The sequence below is a fragment of the Lepidothrix coronata genome, unplaced genomic scaffold (assembly GCF_001604755.1).
Source record: "Lepidothrix coronata isolate B3197 unplaced genomic scaffold, Lepidothrix_coronata-1.0 Scaffold91, whole genome shotgun sequence".
Classification (NCBI taxonomy): Eukaryota; Metazoa; Chordata; class Aves; order Passeriformes; family Pipridae; genus Lepidothrix; species Lepidothrix coronata.
This window is the reverse complement of record NW_016690271.1, coordinates 852963-872448: the sequence shown is the minus strand read 5'-3', so window position 1 is coordinate 872448 and position 19486 is coordinate 852963. Positions and strand designations below refer to the sequence as shown.

General features: G+C 42.1%; 1 protein-coding gene across 1 annotated transcript in view; it reads right to left on the bottom strand.

The window, feature by feature from the left end:
- Positions 1-18303, bottom strand: part of ULK2 (unc-51 like autophagy activating kinase 2) — a 37824-nt gene extending 19521 nt beyond the window's left edge. Inside the window, exons 1-10 of the mRNA XM_017821505.1 lie at positions 18077-18303; positions 16802-16894; positions 15640-15681; positions 6500-6532; positions 6116-6152; positions 4735-4908; positions 3600-3673; positions 2964-3065; positions 2547-2605; positions 2148-2230 (exon numbers count right to left, since the gene is read on the bottom strand). Coding sequence (XP_017676994.1) covers positions 2148-2230; positions 2547-2605; positions 2964-3065; positions 3600-3673; positions 4735-4908; positions 6116-6152; positions 6500-6532; positions 15640-15681; positions 16802-16894; positions 18077-18169 — 790 coding nt within the window. The 5' untranslated portion in view covers positions 18170-18303. The remainder of the gene's footprint in view (positions 1-2147; positions 2231-2546; positions 2606-2963; positions 3066-3599; positions 3674-4734; positions 4909-6115; positions 6153-6499; positions 6533-15639; positions 15682-16801; positions 16895-18076) is intronic.
- Positions 18304-19486: the final 1183 nt, after the last annotated feature.

Below are 19486 nucleotides of genomic sequence, written 5' to 3'. Positions count from 1 at the left end.
CTTTAACAAGTTCTTCAATTAACTTGCTGCTGTTACAATAGAAACATTTTGCTTTATTTTTGTAAGTGGATATGCTGAGGTACTTCTAACTGAGCATAACCAGTTGGCTACCAGGTTATATGGAAAGTTTTGTTCTACAAGAAGCAGCGTTCAGCCAGTTCAGGGAAATTGAGGGTTGGTGAAATCCAGCTGCTGAGCTTTGTGAACTTTAATGCTCTAACACCCGAGGAAAAACAATGCTGTTCCTCAGGAGTGAGCAAATAACAAGGAGGAAAAAAAAAACAAAAACCAAAACAGAGAAAGAATCTGAGGCCTGAAGTATCTCCCCTCCCTTCAGCAACACTTTCCCCCCTGGCCCGATAAGGGAGGGAATTCAGCTGCAATGCCAGGACAATGTAATTATTAACTTTTAACACGAGGATCAGGTGTTCCCGAGCTTTTGTACAACACCTGCTGTTCTACTTTATATTGCTGGAAGATCAACAAGATTTCCAAAGCTATTTTTACTTTAACAACAGGCAACTGGGCTCAGTTACACACTCTCCCTTTCACTCCCTTTGCTAAGCACATTCCAGAGCAGCCCCTTTGAGGCCCTTGAAGTGGCTCAGCCAAGGAAAACATGACTTTCATCACTGCCATTCTGCTTTCTATTTTTCTTTCTAAGCACAAATGCTTTCTCCCACTACCCCAAATGATACAGTGAATTTCCCATGTTTGAAGAAACTGTAGGGATCAGCACACCCAGAGTGCAAAGTGGAATCAATTACTCACAGCCCATGTTTGTGATGTATTATTTCTTCTACACATACAGATTTATACACTGACCTCTGAATACTGTCACCATGATTTGTGACATTTTACCCAATTACCGTGAGTTTTTTCTGGATCTGAACTAAAAGTTTAAAATTAACATTTCCTGGCAGCTATGATAAAACTGCAACAACAAATAGTGCTATTAAATTTAAATAACCATCACGAATATCATGACATATAGATGTAACTAAGAAGAAGTAGTCAAAATTTAACTTTTCAACAGAGGTCTTTCAAAAAAGCTGCCTGAGTTTGCATTAAAAAAAACAACAAAAAGAAGGAAAAAGCATTACTGCTTGTGCAGTAATGGGCAACCAAAAGCCCAGCAACACAAAGGCTTTTTGAGGCAGAAGTGAGTAACAGACCATCCAGAAACACATACAAATCTCAACTCTACCCCTGACTAATCTTGAAGAGGCAACAGTTGTAACCAGTTTGAAGGATTCAACAGCAGGGATTTGAGGCCTTGAAATCTTTAGTTAGAACAATGTTCTGCAACCAAAGGTCTCCAGCTAAAGAGAAAAGGCCAAACACAGCAGCAAACTGGAGCCAAACAAGTCCACTTTTGTTGAGGGTATCCATCTAGTTGGTACCAGGTTTAACCTCCAAACTATGGGAGTTAAAGAAATACAAAGATATAGCTGTTGTTTCTAATATTTTGGGGCTTAAAAAGACAACCCAGTGAAAATATTTCTCTACACTTAGCAATACCTAAGCACAATACCAGGAACTCATCTCTGCAAATAGAAACAATTTTGATGTAAATCACATCTCTCACTGACGTCAGATATCCACACATAACAGCTTTGAAGGTCAAATCAAACATACATAGTTTGGACCCCCATTAGTACTGTTGATGATATTTACAGTCTACAAGAAGAAAGAACAGGGGAAAAACATTTAAAGCAACTTTAAGTGTGTTCTTCCAGTGCTCTGTTACATTTCTGCAATCACATGGACATCAGAGATATCTGTTCCCAGTCTGAAGCCAAACCACCAGTTAAAGCAACAGAAATACAACTGGGGCATGAAATTTAAGGTATATCAGTTAACACTGGAAGGGATGGGCACAGCTGAAAGAATTAAACTGATTTATATTTCCCTACTCAACAAAAAAGTCAGGATTTATGTGCATCACTGAATACTGACAGTACTGACAGTAGTTATCCAATGATTTATTTTAGCTACTCTGCTTTTTTTATGATAACTGAGAAGAAAAAAAAATGCTTCACTTTTCATGTAATTGGCTTCAGACAAAAGGTCAAGACAATTATTCTGGTCACATGAATACAACTAACAAGGAAAGTCAAGAGAGCAAGAGAAAAAAAAATACATACCAAAGTCCATTCTATCCTTTTGGTTTCTCTGAAGCAAACCCAGCAGCAGGTCAGCCAGATAAGTTGATGTTTCTCTAGGAATACTGCACACAAGAGGAAGTAAAACATGCATTAAATTTAATGCATGCATTAAATAATGCATAGCACATTGAATTTCAGGAAATCAGCATTCCACCACGTCCCTAAGTCATCACTACCCGTGTTCTACAGCCTTAGTACAGGACCCTTTCAACTCAGCCAGGTACAAGGAAGGCAAGATGCAACACGAGTCACTGGTATCACTCTACATCCTTGTAAAGATGGCAACAGCAAATACTTCTATGAATCCCAGGCATTCCCAAAGATGACAAAGTGTTCAGTCAACAAGTGTAAGTGACAGGAAAGGCCACGGTGACATACCTAGGAATCAAATTCCTGTTCTTTTCATAAAACATTCTCAAATCTTGAGGGCTATTGGCCTGTCAAATAAAAATGTACATTAATTAAAGCTCAGTTTCATGGAGAAAACAGCTTTTGTGCCTATACATACATACACAGTAAAAGAGGCTTTTGCAGAGGGGCATTAAAGGAGAAAACCCGAAGCATAGCAGTGACTTCAGCACTGAGTATCCTTATTTATTTATTCCCTCTGGATTGAACACACTGGTGACACAGATTCAGCATAAGCACCTTCTCCCTTGGTATTCTCAAGTGATCTGGCCTTTGCAGCATCAACACTACACTCAGCCATCATTTACTTGTACTTTCATGACAAGAAGCAAGAGCTCTGGCAATGTCCTTCAGACTGGAAAGAGGAAAAAGGAAATAAAGTGCTACCTGAAAAGGTGGTTTTCCAACAAGACACTGATAAATCACAGTTCCTATGCTCCACAGGTCTGCTTTAGCATCATAGTGTTGAGACATAATCACTTCAGGGGCCTGGAAAGAACAGCAAGATCTCAGAAGGGAGAACAATAAAGCAAAGCCATAGCAGTATGAATTCTACAGTTCTTCTGCCAGAGCAGTATTAACAGAAATCACTTTATTGCAAGAGAAAATTAACATTTTAACATGCATCACATGACTTGAGAGGTAACAGTTCTATCTAAAATGGAAGCTGTGTTTCAAAACCAGAGAAAACTAGAAATGCTGATGTTCTAGAGGAAGCATCCAGCATTTGGCACGTATGGGAAGAAGAGGCAAGTGTTATTTATTTAGTTTATGCAGTTCTCCTTGTGGGCAAAAAAAAAAAAAACACTGAGAAATGTTCAACATCTCTCTGATTTCAACCATCACGATCTCCAGATCCCAAGAAAAAAGAGGCAGTAAAACTATGGAAAGGGGAACTGCACACTGCCCCTAATGCTTGTGAAGCAACACCAGGCATCTGCCAATCTGCAAGCAGTCAATTATTTTGTTCTGGCAGGAGGATGTTTGAGATAAGCAACACAATGTGAAATGTGCTGTCCTTACCATGTACATAGGGGAACCACACAGAGTTGCAGCCATCATGTTGCTGTGCAGATAACGAGCAAACCCAAAGTCAGCTGTGTAAAGAAACACCTTGGTCAACAAAAAGAAACACAATTTTTCAAATTTTTACATTGAAATCTGCTACAATTACCAGCGAGACTGAAAAACTGCAGGTTTAATATATAGGTAACCACATGGAAGAGTAAAATCTTTGTTACCCCAAAAGAATTATGTATCACCTCCTAAAGAAACAAGCCAAGAAACAGCAGTGACATCATTTGCACAAACTGCTGCTCAGCCACCTCTCCAGCTGCAGAGAGGCTGGTCTGGCGTCAGCAGGAAAGGATTAAAGTCACTGGCTAAATATAAATGGCTCATTAAGAATCATGAATATACAATCTGCTCCAGTGAAATCACATCAGGTAGAAGTAGTCAAGTTTCAGATGCCTGAATTTTCCATGTAGGCAAAAGCATCTGAAACTATCAAGGACAGAGAGGTTGTTTTGCCCCCTCTGTGCAGTTTAGATGATTGAATAAGTTGGAACAGATCTCAGATTTTGGTTGAGCAAAAGCACAGAAAAGAAACTTGTTAAAAACAAGGTATTTTTAAATGGACACTTATCAGACAACAAAGAGAGATTAAAACTCCTGAAGTGGCCTCAAAGAGGAGTTTGATAGTATCCTGAACAGTTAACAGCTCTCCCCAGTTACAATGCCAAACCTCCCTTTGACAAAAATAGGTCATAACCTACATTTCTAAATGCCTCAAATAACCCTTAGGAGGGTCTACCACTAAAAAAGCAAACAGCTGGAACTGTGCCTGGACGTGCACACAATCTTGAAATGTGCTAAAGGCTACTCCAAGCTTCAAAAGTTCCAGACTTAGGTCTAATTAAAATAGTTTGATACGAGAAACATCAGCTAAATAGGTTTGTTTGTCCTGCAGATTCAAAAAGGTCTTTATCATTCAAGAAACTACATCACGGCATAAAGCTCATCATTCTAGACTTGCATCAACGTAATACAGACCATAGCCAGCCCACCCTCTGAGCTTTAACTAGAGACATTACTGAGCAGGGAAACAATCCAACAACAGTGATTCATTCACCTTTCCACCAAGGAAAAGCACATTTACCTATTTTGATGCGAATGCCACTGACACTTGACTTCCTACGACTGGCATAGGACAGGAGGATGTTCTGTGGTTTGAGGTCCCTGTGGATGATGCCTTTGCTGTGCAGGATCCTCATGGCAGCTGCAATCTGCTGCAGGAACACTCGGATGGTGTCCTCACTGAGAGTCCCCTTAGCTGGGAACGACACACACATGGGCAGGTGAGGAAATAAATATCAGTATCTTCGGGCAAAAAATAAGAGTTGACAGTGATCAACTGTGAAAATAATGAAGGCAACTGTATCATAGGGAATTACCATCAAATCAGACTGAATTACATGCAGAACAATCCAATCTCCAGTGTTTTTCTACAAATGTATATACTCTTCCAAAAATATATACATCATAGCTCTGAATTATCTATTTTTATAGTAGTTTATTCAACTCAGTAGCATCTTAATTGTAAAGCTTCCCAATCACCATTAAATCCTAAACTTGCTCAAAGGGCGAAGGAGACAAGAAAATAAAAGAATTTCACATTAAGTGTATCCAAAAATCATGTTACAGCCTGAAGCCATAAACCTTGTCCTTTAAACAAATGATTACGGGGAGGCAGAGAACCACTCTGCTCAGAAATTCTACCCACTATAAAATTTATTTCGAAGGGGAAAAAATAAGATGGACTTTTCAAAGTCTCTTCAGAAGGTATTATATCTCATTCTGCAGCCTGAAGAAGTACTGAACACAGGAGCTGGGTTTCACTGTGCAAGTCTTTCCAAAGATTTTAATGGCAAGTGAATTAGGCTTTTAATATACACAGTTACCATAACAATGGCTGTGCACAAAAAGATTCCTTCAAGATCCTGAGATGCAAAAGCAAGTAGAAGAATATTTTCATCAAGAAAAGTATGAAGATTAACATCTCTGCTCAGAATTGTATCTGTAAAAGGAATCCATTTGTCATGATTCTGCAACTTTTCGCTTTGGGCAGAGCCATGAAAAATCTCTCCTAATCCAGCACTGCCTCTTTGTTGAAAGCATTATTATGTAATTCAGCATTTTTAAGTTCACATCTTGAAAAAGAAAGCAGGTGGAATCAAAACACTGGGAGCAGCCCCCAAAATGCCATTTTAGAAACAGAAACCCACACAATTTTCAGCATGCTACTAATGGTTAGCTACAGCTTCTCCCTCATTTACAAATAAGGGAATGTTACATTCAGCTGTGGCTAAAAAAACCCTCATTTTCTGTCTGTGCATTATTACATGTACCCTCATTCACCAATATTTAAAACACAAGCAAAAAAAAAAAAATCTCAGAGAAGCACCAACAGATATCCGGAATACAGAATAAAAACATGTAATGCAATAACCTTTTAATAGGGAAAAACAGCCATCAATTACCTTGTAAGTAATCTGCCAAATCCCCACCATTGCAGTACTGTTGAAAACAAAGGGTTTTATTCAAAACACAAGCACTGAAATACTGGTTACATCATTTTTACTTTGTAATCTTTTCATGAAAATCAGATCCTTTCCAGCTGTTTGCCTTATTATTTGTAATTAACAATTTGAGGTGCAACACTTCATCAATACTCATAAAATGAAACTGAATAATTTATGCATCAAACTGTGCTGGTAAATTTAGTGAGGCCTAGGAAATTCATAATCTACTTTTCAGAACTGCTTTTTCAACAGGTCATGGTTAGTTTGCAGCTGTGCAAAGGAGTAGTTTTGTCTAAAAGTCTTTAAAATCAACCAGAAACAAACATACATGTTAACACATACCTCCATGACCAAAAAGACAGAATTGGGCATTTCCTAAAAGAGAAGGAGAAGAGAACAGATTTAAGACTGTGAGAAGACAAAACCTGTACCTGTGTTTACCAGGTATAAAGTGAGATGTTTCAATCACTGAGAAATCTTATGTTAAAGCTACTGTTTCAGAAGGTAGCAAATGTGCACATTCTCCACCATTTAATATTTTACATTTCCAAAAATATTTGCATATGTAAAAAAAAATAAATTAATCAATCACCAGGCAATAACCTGAAGACTAGAGCAATCATTTGACAGAGCATCATACACTAAGAAATATCATTTTCCACTGATGTGTCCCTTGGCTCTCACCTGCCTTGGATGCTCCACCAGCAGCACCTCTCCATGAAGAACCCTCACAAATAAATAAACTTTGGCTACCAGGCACCGCTGAAATGGGTCACTAACAGGATAGTGATATTTAGTCAAATCTACTGACAGAATTACAAACTGTAAACAAGACAATTTGGCCATGACAACCACTTTTTTCTAAGGAGGAATTCCAAGGTTATGTTCCCCACTCCTGGGTGAAACAAGCTTTGGTTCTGCCATCCGACAAGCCGAGGTCAAGCAGGAATCACAGAGCAGTTAACTGTCTGGAATAAACTGATTCCCAAATCCTATATTGTAGGATAATTAATTCAGGATTCTTCTGTTAAGTACCTCCCTCGGTGAGTCACTGGCAGAAGCATCTCCCTTCCCTGCACCTTGTGGCAGAGGTGTGAGTTGTTACGTTCATCCTCCTGAGATCCTCCAAAGCACTGACCTCCCGTGACCCACCTGCAACCTCAATTCCCTCTTTTGTAACTGGGGAAAAGTTCCTGAAAGACAGATTACCTAATTTCTACTGGAAATTATCTGCACACTCCACAGAAATGCAGTAAAAAAAAAAACACGTGCCTAAACCTGACTGTAATAAAAACATTCAGCCTTATTCCAAATATTTATTTTGTGTGATGGGAGAAAGGGCCGACCTGCCAATGCCAATGACCAATATTGTTTTTCATAAAGTCTCCTGCATAAAATAGTTCTGCTGTGCCTACAAAGTCGAAGACACTCTGAGAGCTTTTATAAAGTACAAGCGTTTTTCCCCTCTGAGCTGATTAAGGCTGAAAGGAAAGAACACAAAGAGAACTGGAAGGAAACATAAGGGCAGTATACACTAAACAGGATGATGCTTTTAGTTACACAGTATGTTACCTCCCTTTCCCTTTAAAAATAAACTTCAACAAAGGTTGACAGATTGTGGGAAAATATGTTTTTAAGACAGTTGAAGGAAAAGAGCGAGATGGCACCAGACAAGGCCAGGCACATGTCCCAGTGGGAAGTGGATCTGCAGACAGTCTGACTGTATTCTGCTGAACAGTGTCACAAGAAAGTCAAAAGGGACATTGCACTGCAAAATAAATGCTGTGAGCTCAGCCACCTTTCTCAGTGCTTGCACTGAAAGTTCAGCACATGTTCAATCTGTCCATACTGGCAAGAACTGCCACCAGAGTGCTGTGTTCCAGGGCTTACACTGACAGCTCAGGTGAAGAAAAAGAAAAATAAAAGTAAAAATGGGCCCACGAGCCCAAGCCAGAGAAACCAACAACCCTAAATCCACACACAGCACAGAGCTCAGGGATGGCACAACCCCACAAAGCCAATTTCTACCAATCCATCACAGATACAGATGTCCAGGTAACTACATATAACTGTAATACAGTGCCAGATGAACTGATTGGGCTGCTTCACTTTTGGGAAACATTTAGTTTAGTCACTCGTGTCTGTGTTACAGAAATGCATTTGAGGTTCTTTCCAGCCCAGAACATCAAGCACATTGAAGATTTGTTTACATTTGAAAATTAGCTTCCAAGAAAGCAGGTTTCTAGGAACATTAATCAAATCTGTTGGGAATGAAAGGCAAACTCCAACTAATACAGAATATTAAAGCAGCAGTAGATCACATTTCAGGAAGTCCCAATTGTTCAATGTTTCTGTAACAGCTGTGGCCAACATGAACTATAATTTACATTGCTATAAACACCTCAAAACCAAAGTGCATACATCAAAGCAGAAAAAGATTAGTAATTCCTTGCTCTGCAAGTTACTGAAAATACACAGTGATAAATGTTCCTTTGCAACACCACCTTCCAAGACAGAATCTCACTTTCCTTCAGGAACCCCAAAAACGACAAACAGCAACTCTGAGATCCCAATTTACTGAACTGAAAATTCTGCCAGCTGAGGATCATTTCACTTAAGGGACAACTGTCATGTACAAAATAATAGCCCAGCTAAGGAGCAGGGGAACTGCCCGCTCTGCAGGGACAAGAAAGCAGCTCAGCCAGTGGATTTCCACCCGAACATTGCAATCCCATGAATCAGAGAGATGTTCCACAGCGTCAGTGCCTCCACTCAGCACTGCACAAAAACAGCAGCTTAAGGCAGGATGTAAGGCTCAGCTCATGACAGACATTTATTCATCACAGAGCTGAGAGAATGTGTTTTCTGGATCCCCTTGGAAACAAAGTCCTTTCAAATGAACTGTTCTCTTCAGAAACATGGAGCTGATGACTTGCCCTGTAGCACCAGCCCTCACCTGTTCAGAAAGTCATTCCTACAGACCACACTGGATTTCCCTCAAATAGCACTACTCACCCTTTTTTTTTTTTGGACTGATATTCTAGACTGAAAAAAAAAAAAATGAATCAAGTGACTGAGTAAAGTCATAGTAAGAAGTAGAGTGTGTTTCCTTCCTGTAGCTTGGATAATCCTTTTTTATTAAATCAGCAGAACAGATTAGAGATTTCACAGACATTTTCCCAGACTCAGAAGTCCTATCTAATTCATATTGAGGAAGCAATAGTTTGCACAGTACTGGTACCAATCTCCCCAGCCACAAAACTGCACCAACTTTAACTCATAACTAAACACTTTCCAATATCCCATCAAAACAACTTTTAGTTCAAAACAGCTGAAGTTGTTCACCCTTTCACAGTTGCTCAGATTCTACCTTACAGTTCTTGGCCAGTCTGACTGGGAATGTGATCTCCATGTGGGGAATATATTTAGAAAAGACATGTCAATTCTGGAGACACATTTTTTCCCTTCTAAATTATTTTGCTGAACAATAAAGTTCTTCCCATCACCATTCCCCAGACCTGTGATTTCTGTTGACTTGCTAAACAGAGCGAAGTGCTCAAAAATGGAAAGCTTAGTAAACCAGCATGTTTCAGATCTAACATTCAGGAATAAAGCTGATCTAGCAAGTTATTTTAAACTGCCTCTTGAAACAGATAACAGAGCTTTCAAAAATTTGCATCGAGGTATAGATCACAAAATCACTGCAGTTGGAGTTGTTCTGACCTCCAGTACTACCTAGATAAATAATCAAGCAAAACAAATATCTGCTGTGTTGCAACAATCACCAGTTTTGCCCAGTGTGCCTTGCTTTTTTGCTTAGAGTTTTCTTGACAAAAACCTACTTTTTTGCTCCTTCTTATCCTGAATCTAGGTTTTACTTGCAAGCTGAAGTAGAACATAGCAAAGGCTAACAGGAAACCAATTTACAATTAGGAAAGCCAACAGATAAACATAAGAGAAGAAGGTTAAGAGGCAACGTATTTGCTATGTTTTAATCCCAGCCTTCCAACAGCTGTCTCGAGAGATGGGAAGTTTTATCCCAAGTCACAATCTCAGCACAGTAGTTCCATTTAAAAAACATTAATTGAAAAAGAAGTCAAAACATCCATGGTTACTTCTGATAGCTGTTGCTAGAACTGCAGCGTACTGGCAGAAACATTCCCTAGATTTCATTTTGGGATGGAAGTACTCCTTCAGAACAAGCTGAAGGTCTGCAAGGAGCTTACTGAGCTGCCAAAGCAGGAACTGTGGCAAATAAATACTCTCTTTTTGCTCCAAGTCTGTAGATTCTGCTGCAGTTTATGATGGGAGTCCCTAGAGCACAAGAGTTAATCTGACAGCTTGTGCACTGCTATTATTTGATTAATTTTCTGCTATGTTAATTTGTGCATTATTAGATATAATTTTTTGGCCAGGAACACGCTTTTCTTTTTTTTTGGGGAGCTTTAAATACATTTGGCAAAAGTTCTAATGATATAGTAAAAAAAGCACTGGTCCAGACCTTTTTAAGGCTGTTTCTCACTGTGTTACAGATGCTCTTGTTTTACTTTGCAAGTGCACCACAGCAGCAACTTCTACCACGTTCAGCTCCTGTCACCTCAAGCAGTGAACATTTTGTTAGTTCTGACTACATGCTAAGTCTCAGACTAAATGTCACTAGACATGTGCCTGTAGGATTCAGGTAGGGTGCATGCTGCCAATTATGCACATAAAAGAGCAATCAGCCATGGAGGAATGTACCACAATAATCAGATCATTCATTTGCTGTTATGTGAAATGCTGCACTTAAATGACATATATGGGAGGTGGGGAAGGGGACTGAAAAGGCAGAACTGCCCTCAGCATACCTAAGGTTTAACACACTCATCTACTAGAAAACCTTCTGAAACAGTTCTGAAATTCACATTACAGCATCCAGGCACAGCAGGTAAGCTAAGGACTGTGCAGTCACTCCAACTCTTTGGTTCTGGGGGCCAGAACAAATTCTAACTGGTTGTCCCCAGCCTCCAACATCTACACTGGTGTCATTCCTCACAGGTTAATACCATCATAACCAACTTTGCAGTTGGCATCAGCTGCCAGGTAGTGTTTCAAAACCTTCACAGTGTCTACAGGGCAGGATTTTCCTTTTTATCTGAACAGCACGTTCCCATAGGATTATTTCCACACAGAGTGAGGAAGGATATTGACAAACACAAAGGCCTTAAGCAAGGAGCTGAGGGGGAAAAACTAAAGATATTGAGACATTCTCACTGAAAAGACAATAGTTCAGAAAGAGCTATATGAGAGTATGAAGGCAATCAAAGCTGAGAGACACTGAGATCAGCACACACAGGATGCTTAAGCAAATATCTCGAGAACCATCAGCAACACTACCAGACCAACTGCAGTCCTTGGGTAAATCAAGCAGAGGTATTTAATTCCCACTGGTAAAACAACAAGTTCCTTCCATAAGCATCCCTAGTAAGAACTCCTGGGCACTGTGTATAAGCAAAGGGTGAGGTGTAGGTCCCAGAAGGACCACTGGCTTCATTCCCACTGGCTTTCACTGCTTCCAAGGACAGCAGAAGCAGCTGCAGTCCTTTTGTCTGCTCTGTACCAACAAGCCAAGTCAAGAAACCATTTCTGTCCAGATACTGCTTCTCCAATAACACTCTAGAAATTAGTTCTCCCTAAACTACTGTTCAAATAGCAAACTTCAGACTCCATACAGCGAAGACATTAATTCACTCTCCTAAAACGTTATCTCCAAGATACATTACAGGCTTTCATTCTGAGGGCTGACATTCTAGAGAGGTCTTGAATTAAATTATTTGCTAAAACAGGCACTGTCTGGCACTGTGTGAGATTAGTTCTACTCAGCACACACTTGGGATCATGGACTGCACAAAACTGTAAATTCATGCCCTAAATATAGCACATTCCAAATAACTTAGTGATACCTTCATACTTCAGTAGAATACTTTATCCAAGGATCTCAGTGTACTTTATGCTGGCGAGTTAGAGGTTATTTTAGACTCCTTTTGCTTTTGAGAAAACAGAGGGCTCCACTTCCCCAATTAGACTGATCTTCTTTTGCAGGATGAATGACATCCCACAGCACCACCATGGGAAAAGAGCTGGATCTTTGTACTATTTTAGAGATTCAGGATTTGTTTTATTCTTGAATGAAAGACTATCAAACTCCTGCCCAGAAGATAGGGGAAAAATGTTTTAACAGGTTACATCTTGCTATCCATCCATTCTACCTGAGGGTTCTTAAAGCATTTCACAAAGAATTAATTTCACATTTAGAGGTGAGCTGCACATTGACTGTTTTCCAGAGCCCTGCCACTGCAAAACGTTTGCCTCTCACAGATGGAGGGCTCATATTTGAGCATCTCCACAAATGCCTTAAGTCTTGGCACCACCATGCAGCTCCCTGGCCTCCTGAGATGGCACAAACAGCAGTGGTGTGCTCTGCTTACATAAAATGCTTATCTGCAGCTCCAACCTGCCAGTGCTGCACATAAACCACCTTACAGAAATCAAGGGCAATTATCGTGCTGGCTCCAGAACAAAACATTTTTCTGCCGACCAAAGCACAGCATTAACACACACCAGTTCACTCGGGTGTGTCTCCAGATGAATGGGCACTTCTAGTAATTTAACTCCCTGGACTCCAGACATACTAGTAACACATCAAAATGGTAGTCACAGGAGGTGTAGCATCAGCAAGGCAGGAGGTTTTAAAATGTTCTTCTACTGTCAGCAGAATGGGCCACAAGTTCTTCTTGGATCTAATTAAAACCTTAATGCTGTATGTGTCTTTATTGTGCTGACTTGTGTGACTGGTCCACTGATCATGCAACAGGAACACGACCATAAACGAAGAGAGATGAAGGAGAAGGAATGTAACCACCTCCTGTGAAAAAATCAATCCACAGCCTTCTGCAATATGTAAAAAAATAACTACCCACCCTTTCATTCACAAATTGCTATGCAGGGATACAGCTTTAATCTCAAAGTACTGCCAGTAAGCATAATTTCATTTAATATTAGGAGATGTAAAAATATTTACTTTTCATTGCAATCAATTTACACTTTTTTCACTTAGTTTTGCCACTTTCATTGCACACCTTTTCTATCTGAAGAGCAAGCAGCTCAGCTCTTGGATTATTCAGCTAGATGTTCAAACAGTGCATTTGAAACATTTTTTTATTTCAAACTGTCCAAGGTTAAGAAAAACTTCAGACCAACAAAAATAAAACAGACTCCCAGTCACACTGAGAACTTGCTACTGTGCCACAGACTCCACTGGCTCTAGCACCAAGAGAAAAAAATAGCCTCTGTAAACTTAGAAATTGCTTGAAATCCTAAAGTCTTATCTGCTGTACTGTATCACTGTGTTCAAAATGCCATGGCAAACAAAAAGGGCAGCACATGCTAGAAGATGAAATGCTAAAGAAAATTAGTAGGTGTAACAGCCTACAAGACATGAGAATGCCTTGCATAGTGTTCGTTCCTGCTGGGTTATAAATTAATGTAATCACACAAGTTAATGAGGTCTGTATTTCACAAACACAGCCCTCTTCAGAAAGGGAAAAGCTCTTTTGTGCAAGTGTCACACTCTTTAGACCATATTTTGCAAAGCAATTTCTTCTATAGAAGTAGCATCATCATATTGCCAAGTTTTGTGTTTGCCACGGATGTATTTGAAATATATCAAGGTACAAGACACAGGTTTGCCTTTCTCTTTGCTTTAACTGTTTGTTTTATTTAAACACAACAGTTGGTGACAAGCAGCAAGATCCCTCTCTCAAATGGAGAGTACAGCACTGATCATTCCAGAAGTTCTGTCAACCCTAGGGACACCCTTTCCTGTGGTACAACAGAAAAGCATGAAAGTTATGTTTATAAATAACCTTTAGGTAAAGAAACCATAGACAAGTGTAGGGCTCTGTCCTCTCCTCCCATGTGCATAAATTAAAAGAACAAGAGTCTCTCCAAGGCTCAGAAGATACACAATGTTAAATCATCAAAATACAGATCTAGTCAACTCCCCCCAGGTTGAGCTGCAAAGCTTACCAAGGAATCTTCACATATAAACAACTGTAAATGATAAATCTGAAACTCAGCTGCTTGCTCACACACCAACGCCCTCAGTCAAGAATTCCACTTGCTTTTAAGATGTCTGGATATACTAAATTTAGGATGCTGAGGGATTATTTCCACTTAGCAATACTCAGTAAAACCTGGTCTCCTCAGGAAGCACAAGAGACCATACTTTCCCTCTCAGAGCAGATAACATCCTTCAGAATGAAGAATTTTGAAGTCAAGATCTGGGAGGGAGAGGACTCCACACACATCCCAGTGGGAAGTTCTGATGCACAATCTGTTGCTACACAAATATCACTGCTTGTACCAAAAGTCAAGACAAGTCAGTACATGTCCTGCAGCCCTGGACACTGGAGAACCTGAGCCTGCCTGAGGTATGTCCCATGAGCACAGATTTCTATAGCTAAAGATACACAGTTACACACAAACTGAAAACCTTTTAGGATGTGAACGTGCCAAGACAGAAAACATTGAAGAATGTCACAATGCCTATTTTGCATTGCTTTACCTATGCAATGCCCCAAGGGTGGTTCTTAGTAATTTTTTTCATCAGTGTAACTCTGTACTTAAAATTAGAATTGAGCCCAGGAGATGAAGGTATAGTTCTCATTCAAGCAGAACAAATGGCTGTATGAGCTACCTCATGTCTTATTTAGCTTTGCTCAACAACTCACAGGCCTTAGGATTCAAAAATGTACTTCCTACTAAGTAGAACACTCTACCCTAGATAGGCTAGAGAGCCAACTCCTCCACCTTATCAGGCACAATTCTGGGAACAAAGAGAGGAAGACAATTTGAAGCAATTTAATACTTATTTCTCCTACTTGAAAAGATCCAAGTGTCTGCTAGGCTTTTATACTTTATCCTGTCCTTTAGAACACAGGCAACAGGGATACAGACATGTGTGATCATGGTTTTCTACTTCAGTTCCTCCTCACCATGACACAGGACTACACAACACATTTCTTTGTTACAGAGATCTCCAAGACGCTGCTCCTTGTCTACAACTATTTTAACTATGTTGACTGTCCTAATGTCCCTTGCTCCATCCATTCAGATCCTACCAGCACATTTTCCTTCAGATGCATCCAGTTGTTATCCACAAACACCCACTTTCCAATTAAATTAAAACAAGGCTAATTCAGGAGAACAGTTCCTGCCACTGACAAGAGCTCCCAGCCCAGCTGGTGCTTTTCCTCTGGAGACAGAACCAAACTACACAAACAGCCTCTGAAGAGATTCTAAGGCTGCCACTTGCTTTTTCCTGAACACCAGACTGATGACAAATATATGGCCATTCAAAATTTTCTACTCTATACAGTTATATGCATGACATTGTCCTAAGCAAATTTTAATGAAGAAAAAGGCATCAAAATATATTTTACCTGGACATCATAAAGAGCTACAATGTTCTCATGCTGAAGTTCCTGTAAAACAAAATATTTGTATTATGGAAATAGGCTATTGTTGTTACTACTATTATTATTTTAAATTTAATTTGCTGATAGTGCTGATTTGGTGATAATCTAAGAGAATCTTTTTAAGACCATCTGATGGAATTTGGAGGAAATCTCAGCTATTTAGACAATATTTACAGGAATACCAAATTAGGCAATATCTTCAGAGGTCATAAAAACATTTAGTTCCAGAACTTAATGTCTATGACTTGTTACAGAAAGTACTGGAGCACAAGATCCTTTAATGAGCACTGAAAACTGACAAGAATTAATTTTCTAGTCTTACACAATTTCTTGCTTTCATAATACAAAGGAAATCAAACTCAATAACATCAAATGAAACAGGACAGCTCATGCAATTATTTGTAACTGCTCAAAAAACCACGTCTTTGCTAAGTACTTGCAGCACACTAATAGACCAAACACTGGGTATAATAAATATACTATAACACTTATATATTAGTATATAAACTAGTGATGTATCTCAAGAAGCTTGGAAACATGGAAAGAAAGCAGAGAATATTAAATGACCATCCAGGGAGATGTTTCCATAAAACAGCACTGAAAAACCAAACGATGCTCTGTTGCATTCCCTCTGTTAGAGCCACACTACATGTTTGAAGCCAATTAACCCAACTCAGAAGTGGGCAGACTGCTTCAGGAATCAAAATCAGCCTGCTGACTTCAGCTTTCAAGGCATCTTCGGGCAAAAAAGAGGCGAAGAAAGATCAAAGACTGATGTTTTGCCCTCAGCTATGATTTGCTTGGCAGAGGTGCCACACTGGCCATCCTGAAGGACAGAGTTTTCCACATGTGCAACAAGCAGAGCACAGAGACTGGTTCTACAACAATTTTCCACTTTTAACCACAAAAGCACACCCATAACCTGCTCTGAGACATTTCCAGAACTAAATATGTATATTTTTCTTTTTTTTTTCTCCTTTGGCTTTTTATTTCTGGATTAGTAACAAAGAAACAAACAGCACAATAGCAATTACCGTGATACCACCAGTGACCTGGAATGAACTAGGTCAGAAGTCTTTTCCTTTTCAAGCAAAGCAGCTTTAAAAATCACTGCATATTAACATACCTTTAAGATTTTTATTTCTTTTCCGAGTAGGATTTGTGACTTTGACAAGTTCTTTTTGTTAATACTCTTTATGGCTACTTCCCAATCAGTTTTCTGGAAACAAACAAAAATTGTATTATCATTTTTCGGTTTGGTTTTGGGGTTTTTTTTAACTTTATCCTCTAACAACTATCTCTGGTAAAGCACTGAGAAAAAGTTGCAAGATCACCCCCTCCTCTATCCAACAGTGATTTCTACATCACATGACACCATCAAGAACTATTTAATTCCACAATAGCTTAGAAAGCTTTTAAAATCCAGCTGCAGCTACACTGCATTTTAATGGATTCTAAAGCACTAAAAAACCCTCCAACAACAAAAAACCAAGTAATATCCCATTTATTTTTTGGTAGTGGTGCTTTTTAGTCTTCTCGCAGTGACTGAGTTACTTTAACTTTCCTTTAAGGACTTCCCATTTACGGCCTTTTTACGCTCTGCAGCTGAAAACTGCACAAAAAAAAATCTGTTTTAAGAAAGCTTATTTTCAGATAACATATAAATAGACAATATATAAACTAAGTATTTCTTTGTAAGGTGCAAGGATCTCCATTGGCCTTTAAAGTTCCTGTTTCCCTTTCTCTCCCCCCTTTTTTTTTTAACCCCCAAATCACTGCATTGTGTCTCTCCAAGCTGCGAGCACTGCCCTAATCCTAAAAGATGATAAACCTGATGGGGTGTTTTTTGGAAGGCAAAGCCCTTTAGGCACCAACACCAGAATAAACTCTCACAGCATCGAGAAACCATAACGTAACTATGAATATCCGGGGCGATTAGCGAGTCACGCCAGGAAACCAGACACCTCTGAATTTAAGAAATCTTCAGCCAATCCCCAAAGGAGACAATTTTTCCATTAAGATCCCTCGTTATCCAGCGAGATAAACATGACCCTCCCGACAAACAAAGGGCTCAGCCTCCCCTACAGCTGCAAACTCTCCCCTCGCCGCTGTGCCAGGGAGCTGCCAACAGCGGGGAGGGACCGCGGTGGGGTTTAGGGCAGGGGAAAAAAAAATACAGGGTTTATGGAGGCCGGGGCCGGATCCCGGCTCAGGGCCGCGGGGCAGCCTCGGCACCACCGCCCACCCCGCACCTTCCTCCGGCTCTTTTTCCTCCCCAAAACTCCCCAGAGGTCACAGCCCCCCACCGCCGCCGCTGTCACCCACCCCAGGGGCTGCTCCGGGCCCCGGGTTGTGTAACCAGCCCCGCTCCGGCTGCGGGCGAAGCCCCATCGCTGTTTACCTTGCGGTGGCGACCTTTGAAGACCACAGCAAAGGCTCCGTGTCCTATCAGGTCCTTCTTGCTGTACTCAAAGTCCCCCACCACCTCCATCATCCCTCAGCGGGGCATGAAGCCCCCGGGAAGGACGGAGGGAAAACAAAGGGGCTCTTCCTCCAGCTACAGCCGCCTCACGGCAGCCGGCGGCGGGGTGGGAACCTGCCCCGGTCCTGGCTGCCCCCGGCGGCGGGGGCAGCTCCTCTCATACCGCCGCAGACCCCCGGGCCGGCGGGGCTGCTGCAGGGCGTCACCGAGGCGAGGGGCTCCGTCGGGCATGGGGAGGGGAAAGGGGGCAGTCTCAGGGGCCGGGTGTGAGGGGACAGCGCGGCATCGGCGCCGGGACCAGGGGGCCTTCTCAGCGGGGAAGGGGGCTCCGCGCCCAGCTGCTGCCCGGCCCCATGGCCCCGCCACAGCGGGGGCTGCCGGCGCCGCGGCCCCGCTCAGGGACCGAGCTCCAGAGCATCCAGCGAGGAGGGGAGGAGACGCGGCCCGCAGCTCCAGGGATGGCTGTCGCTGTCGCCGCCGCAGCCCTCGCGGGAGGGGAGGAAGCAGTGAGGGTGCGGACGGGGGGGGTCGGTCTCTCAGGCCGTCAGAGCCTCCCGGAGCTCCTGCCGCTCCACCAGCGCCTCCCCCAACGATCCGCACTTGGCCAGCCCCGGCTGCCAGTGCCCGGACCTCCGCGCCGCCCCGCGGCTTTTATAGGCCGCATTGCGCAGGCCCCGGAGCTCAGGTGCTTCCGCTGGCGGCCAAAGAGTGCCTCACCCCGGGTAACCCGGCGGTCCCTCCGCCGCCGCCTCAGGAGCGGGGCCGGACTGGGCCGGGGTCACCGCCATAGCCCGGGCCCCACCGAGCCCTCCCAGGGACCCGCCGAGCTCTCCCCGCGCCCCACCATGGCTCCTGGGGTCCCTTCTGCTCATCCCCTCAGGCAGGACAGCGACCCAGGCCCCTGGGCCCACCCCTGCCCTCAGCCTGAAGCCCGGGCAGGGAGGCCAAACTCCAGCCCCTCACCCCCGGCCATCACTTTCACACTTGTTTTTCACTTCAGTCCTTTCCTTGGCTGCTTCAGGCTCACCCGACAGTGAGGACAAAGCTGAGGGGCCACCAGCAGAGGAGGGAGGACAGTCAGTGCCCCACGGGCCATCTGCCCCCAGCACGGAGCAGGGCAGGACGAGGGCTGGGACAGAGTGTGAAGACAGGTATGGGATCATCCCTGGCTCCCAGGGCAGTGGCACTGCTTACCCAGCACACTCTCAGCCCAGTCCCTGCTCCATCAGTGAGCAAGACTCTACATCAAACCTAAAACAAGGGACTTCAATGAATGGAGAAGCAATGGAGGAACAAACATGCAAAGTGCTGTCAGCCCAAGACACTTCG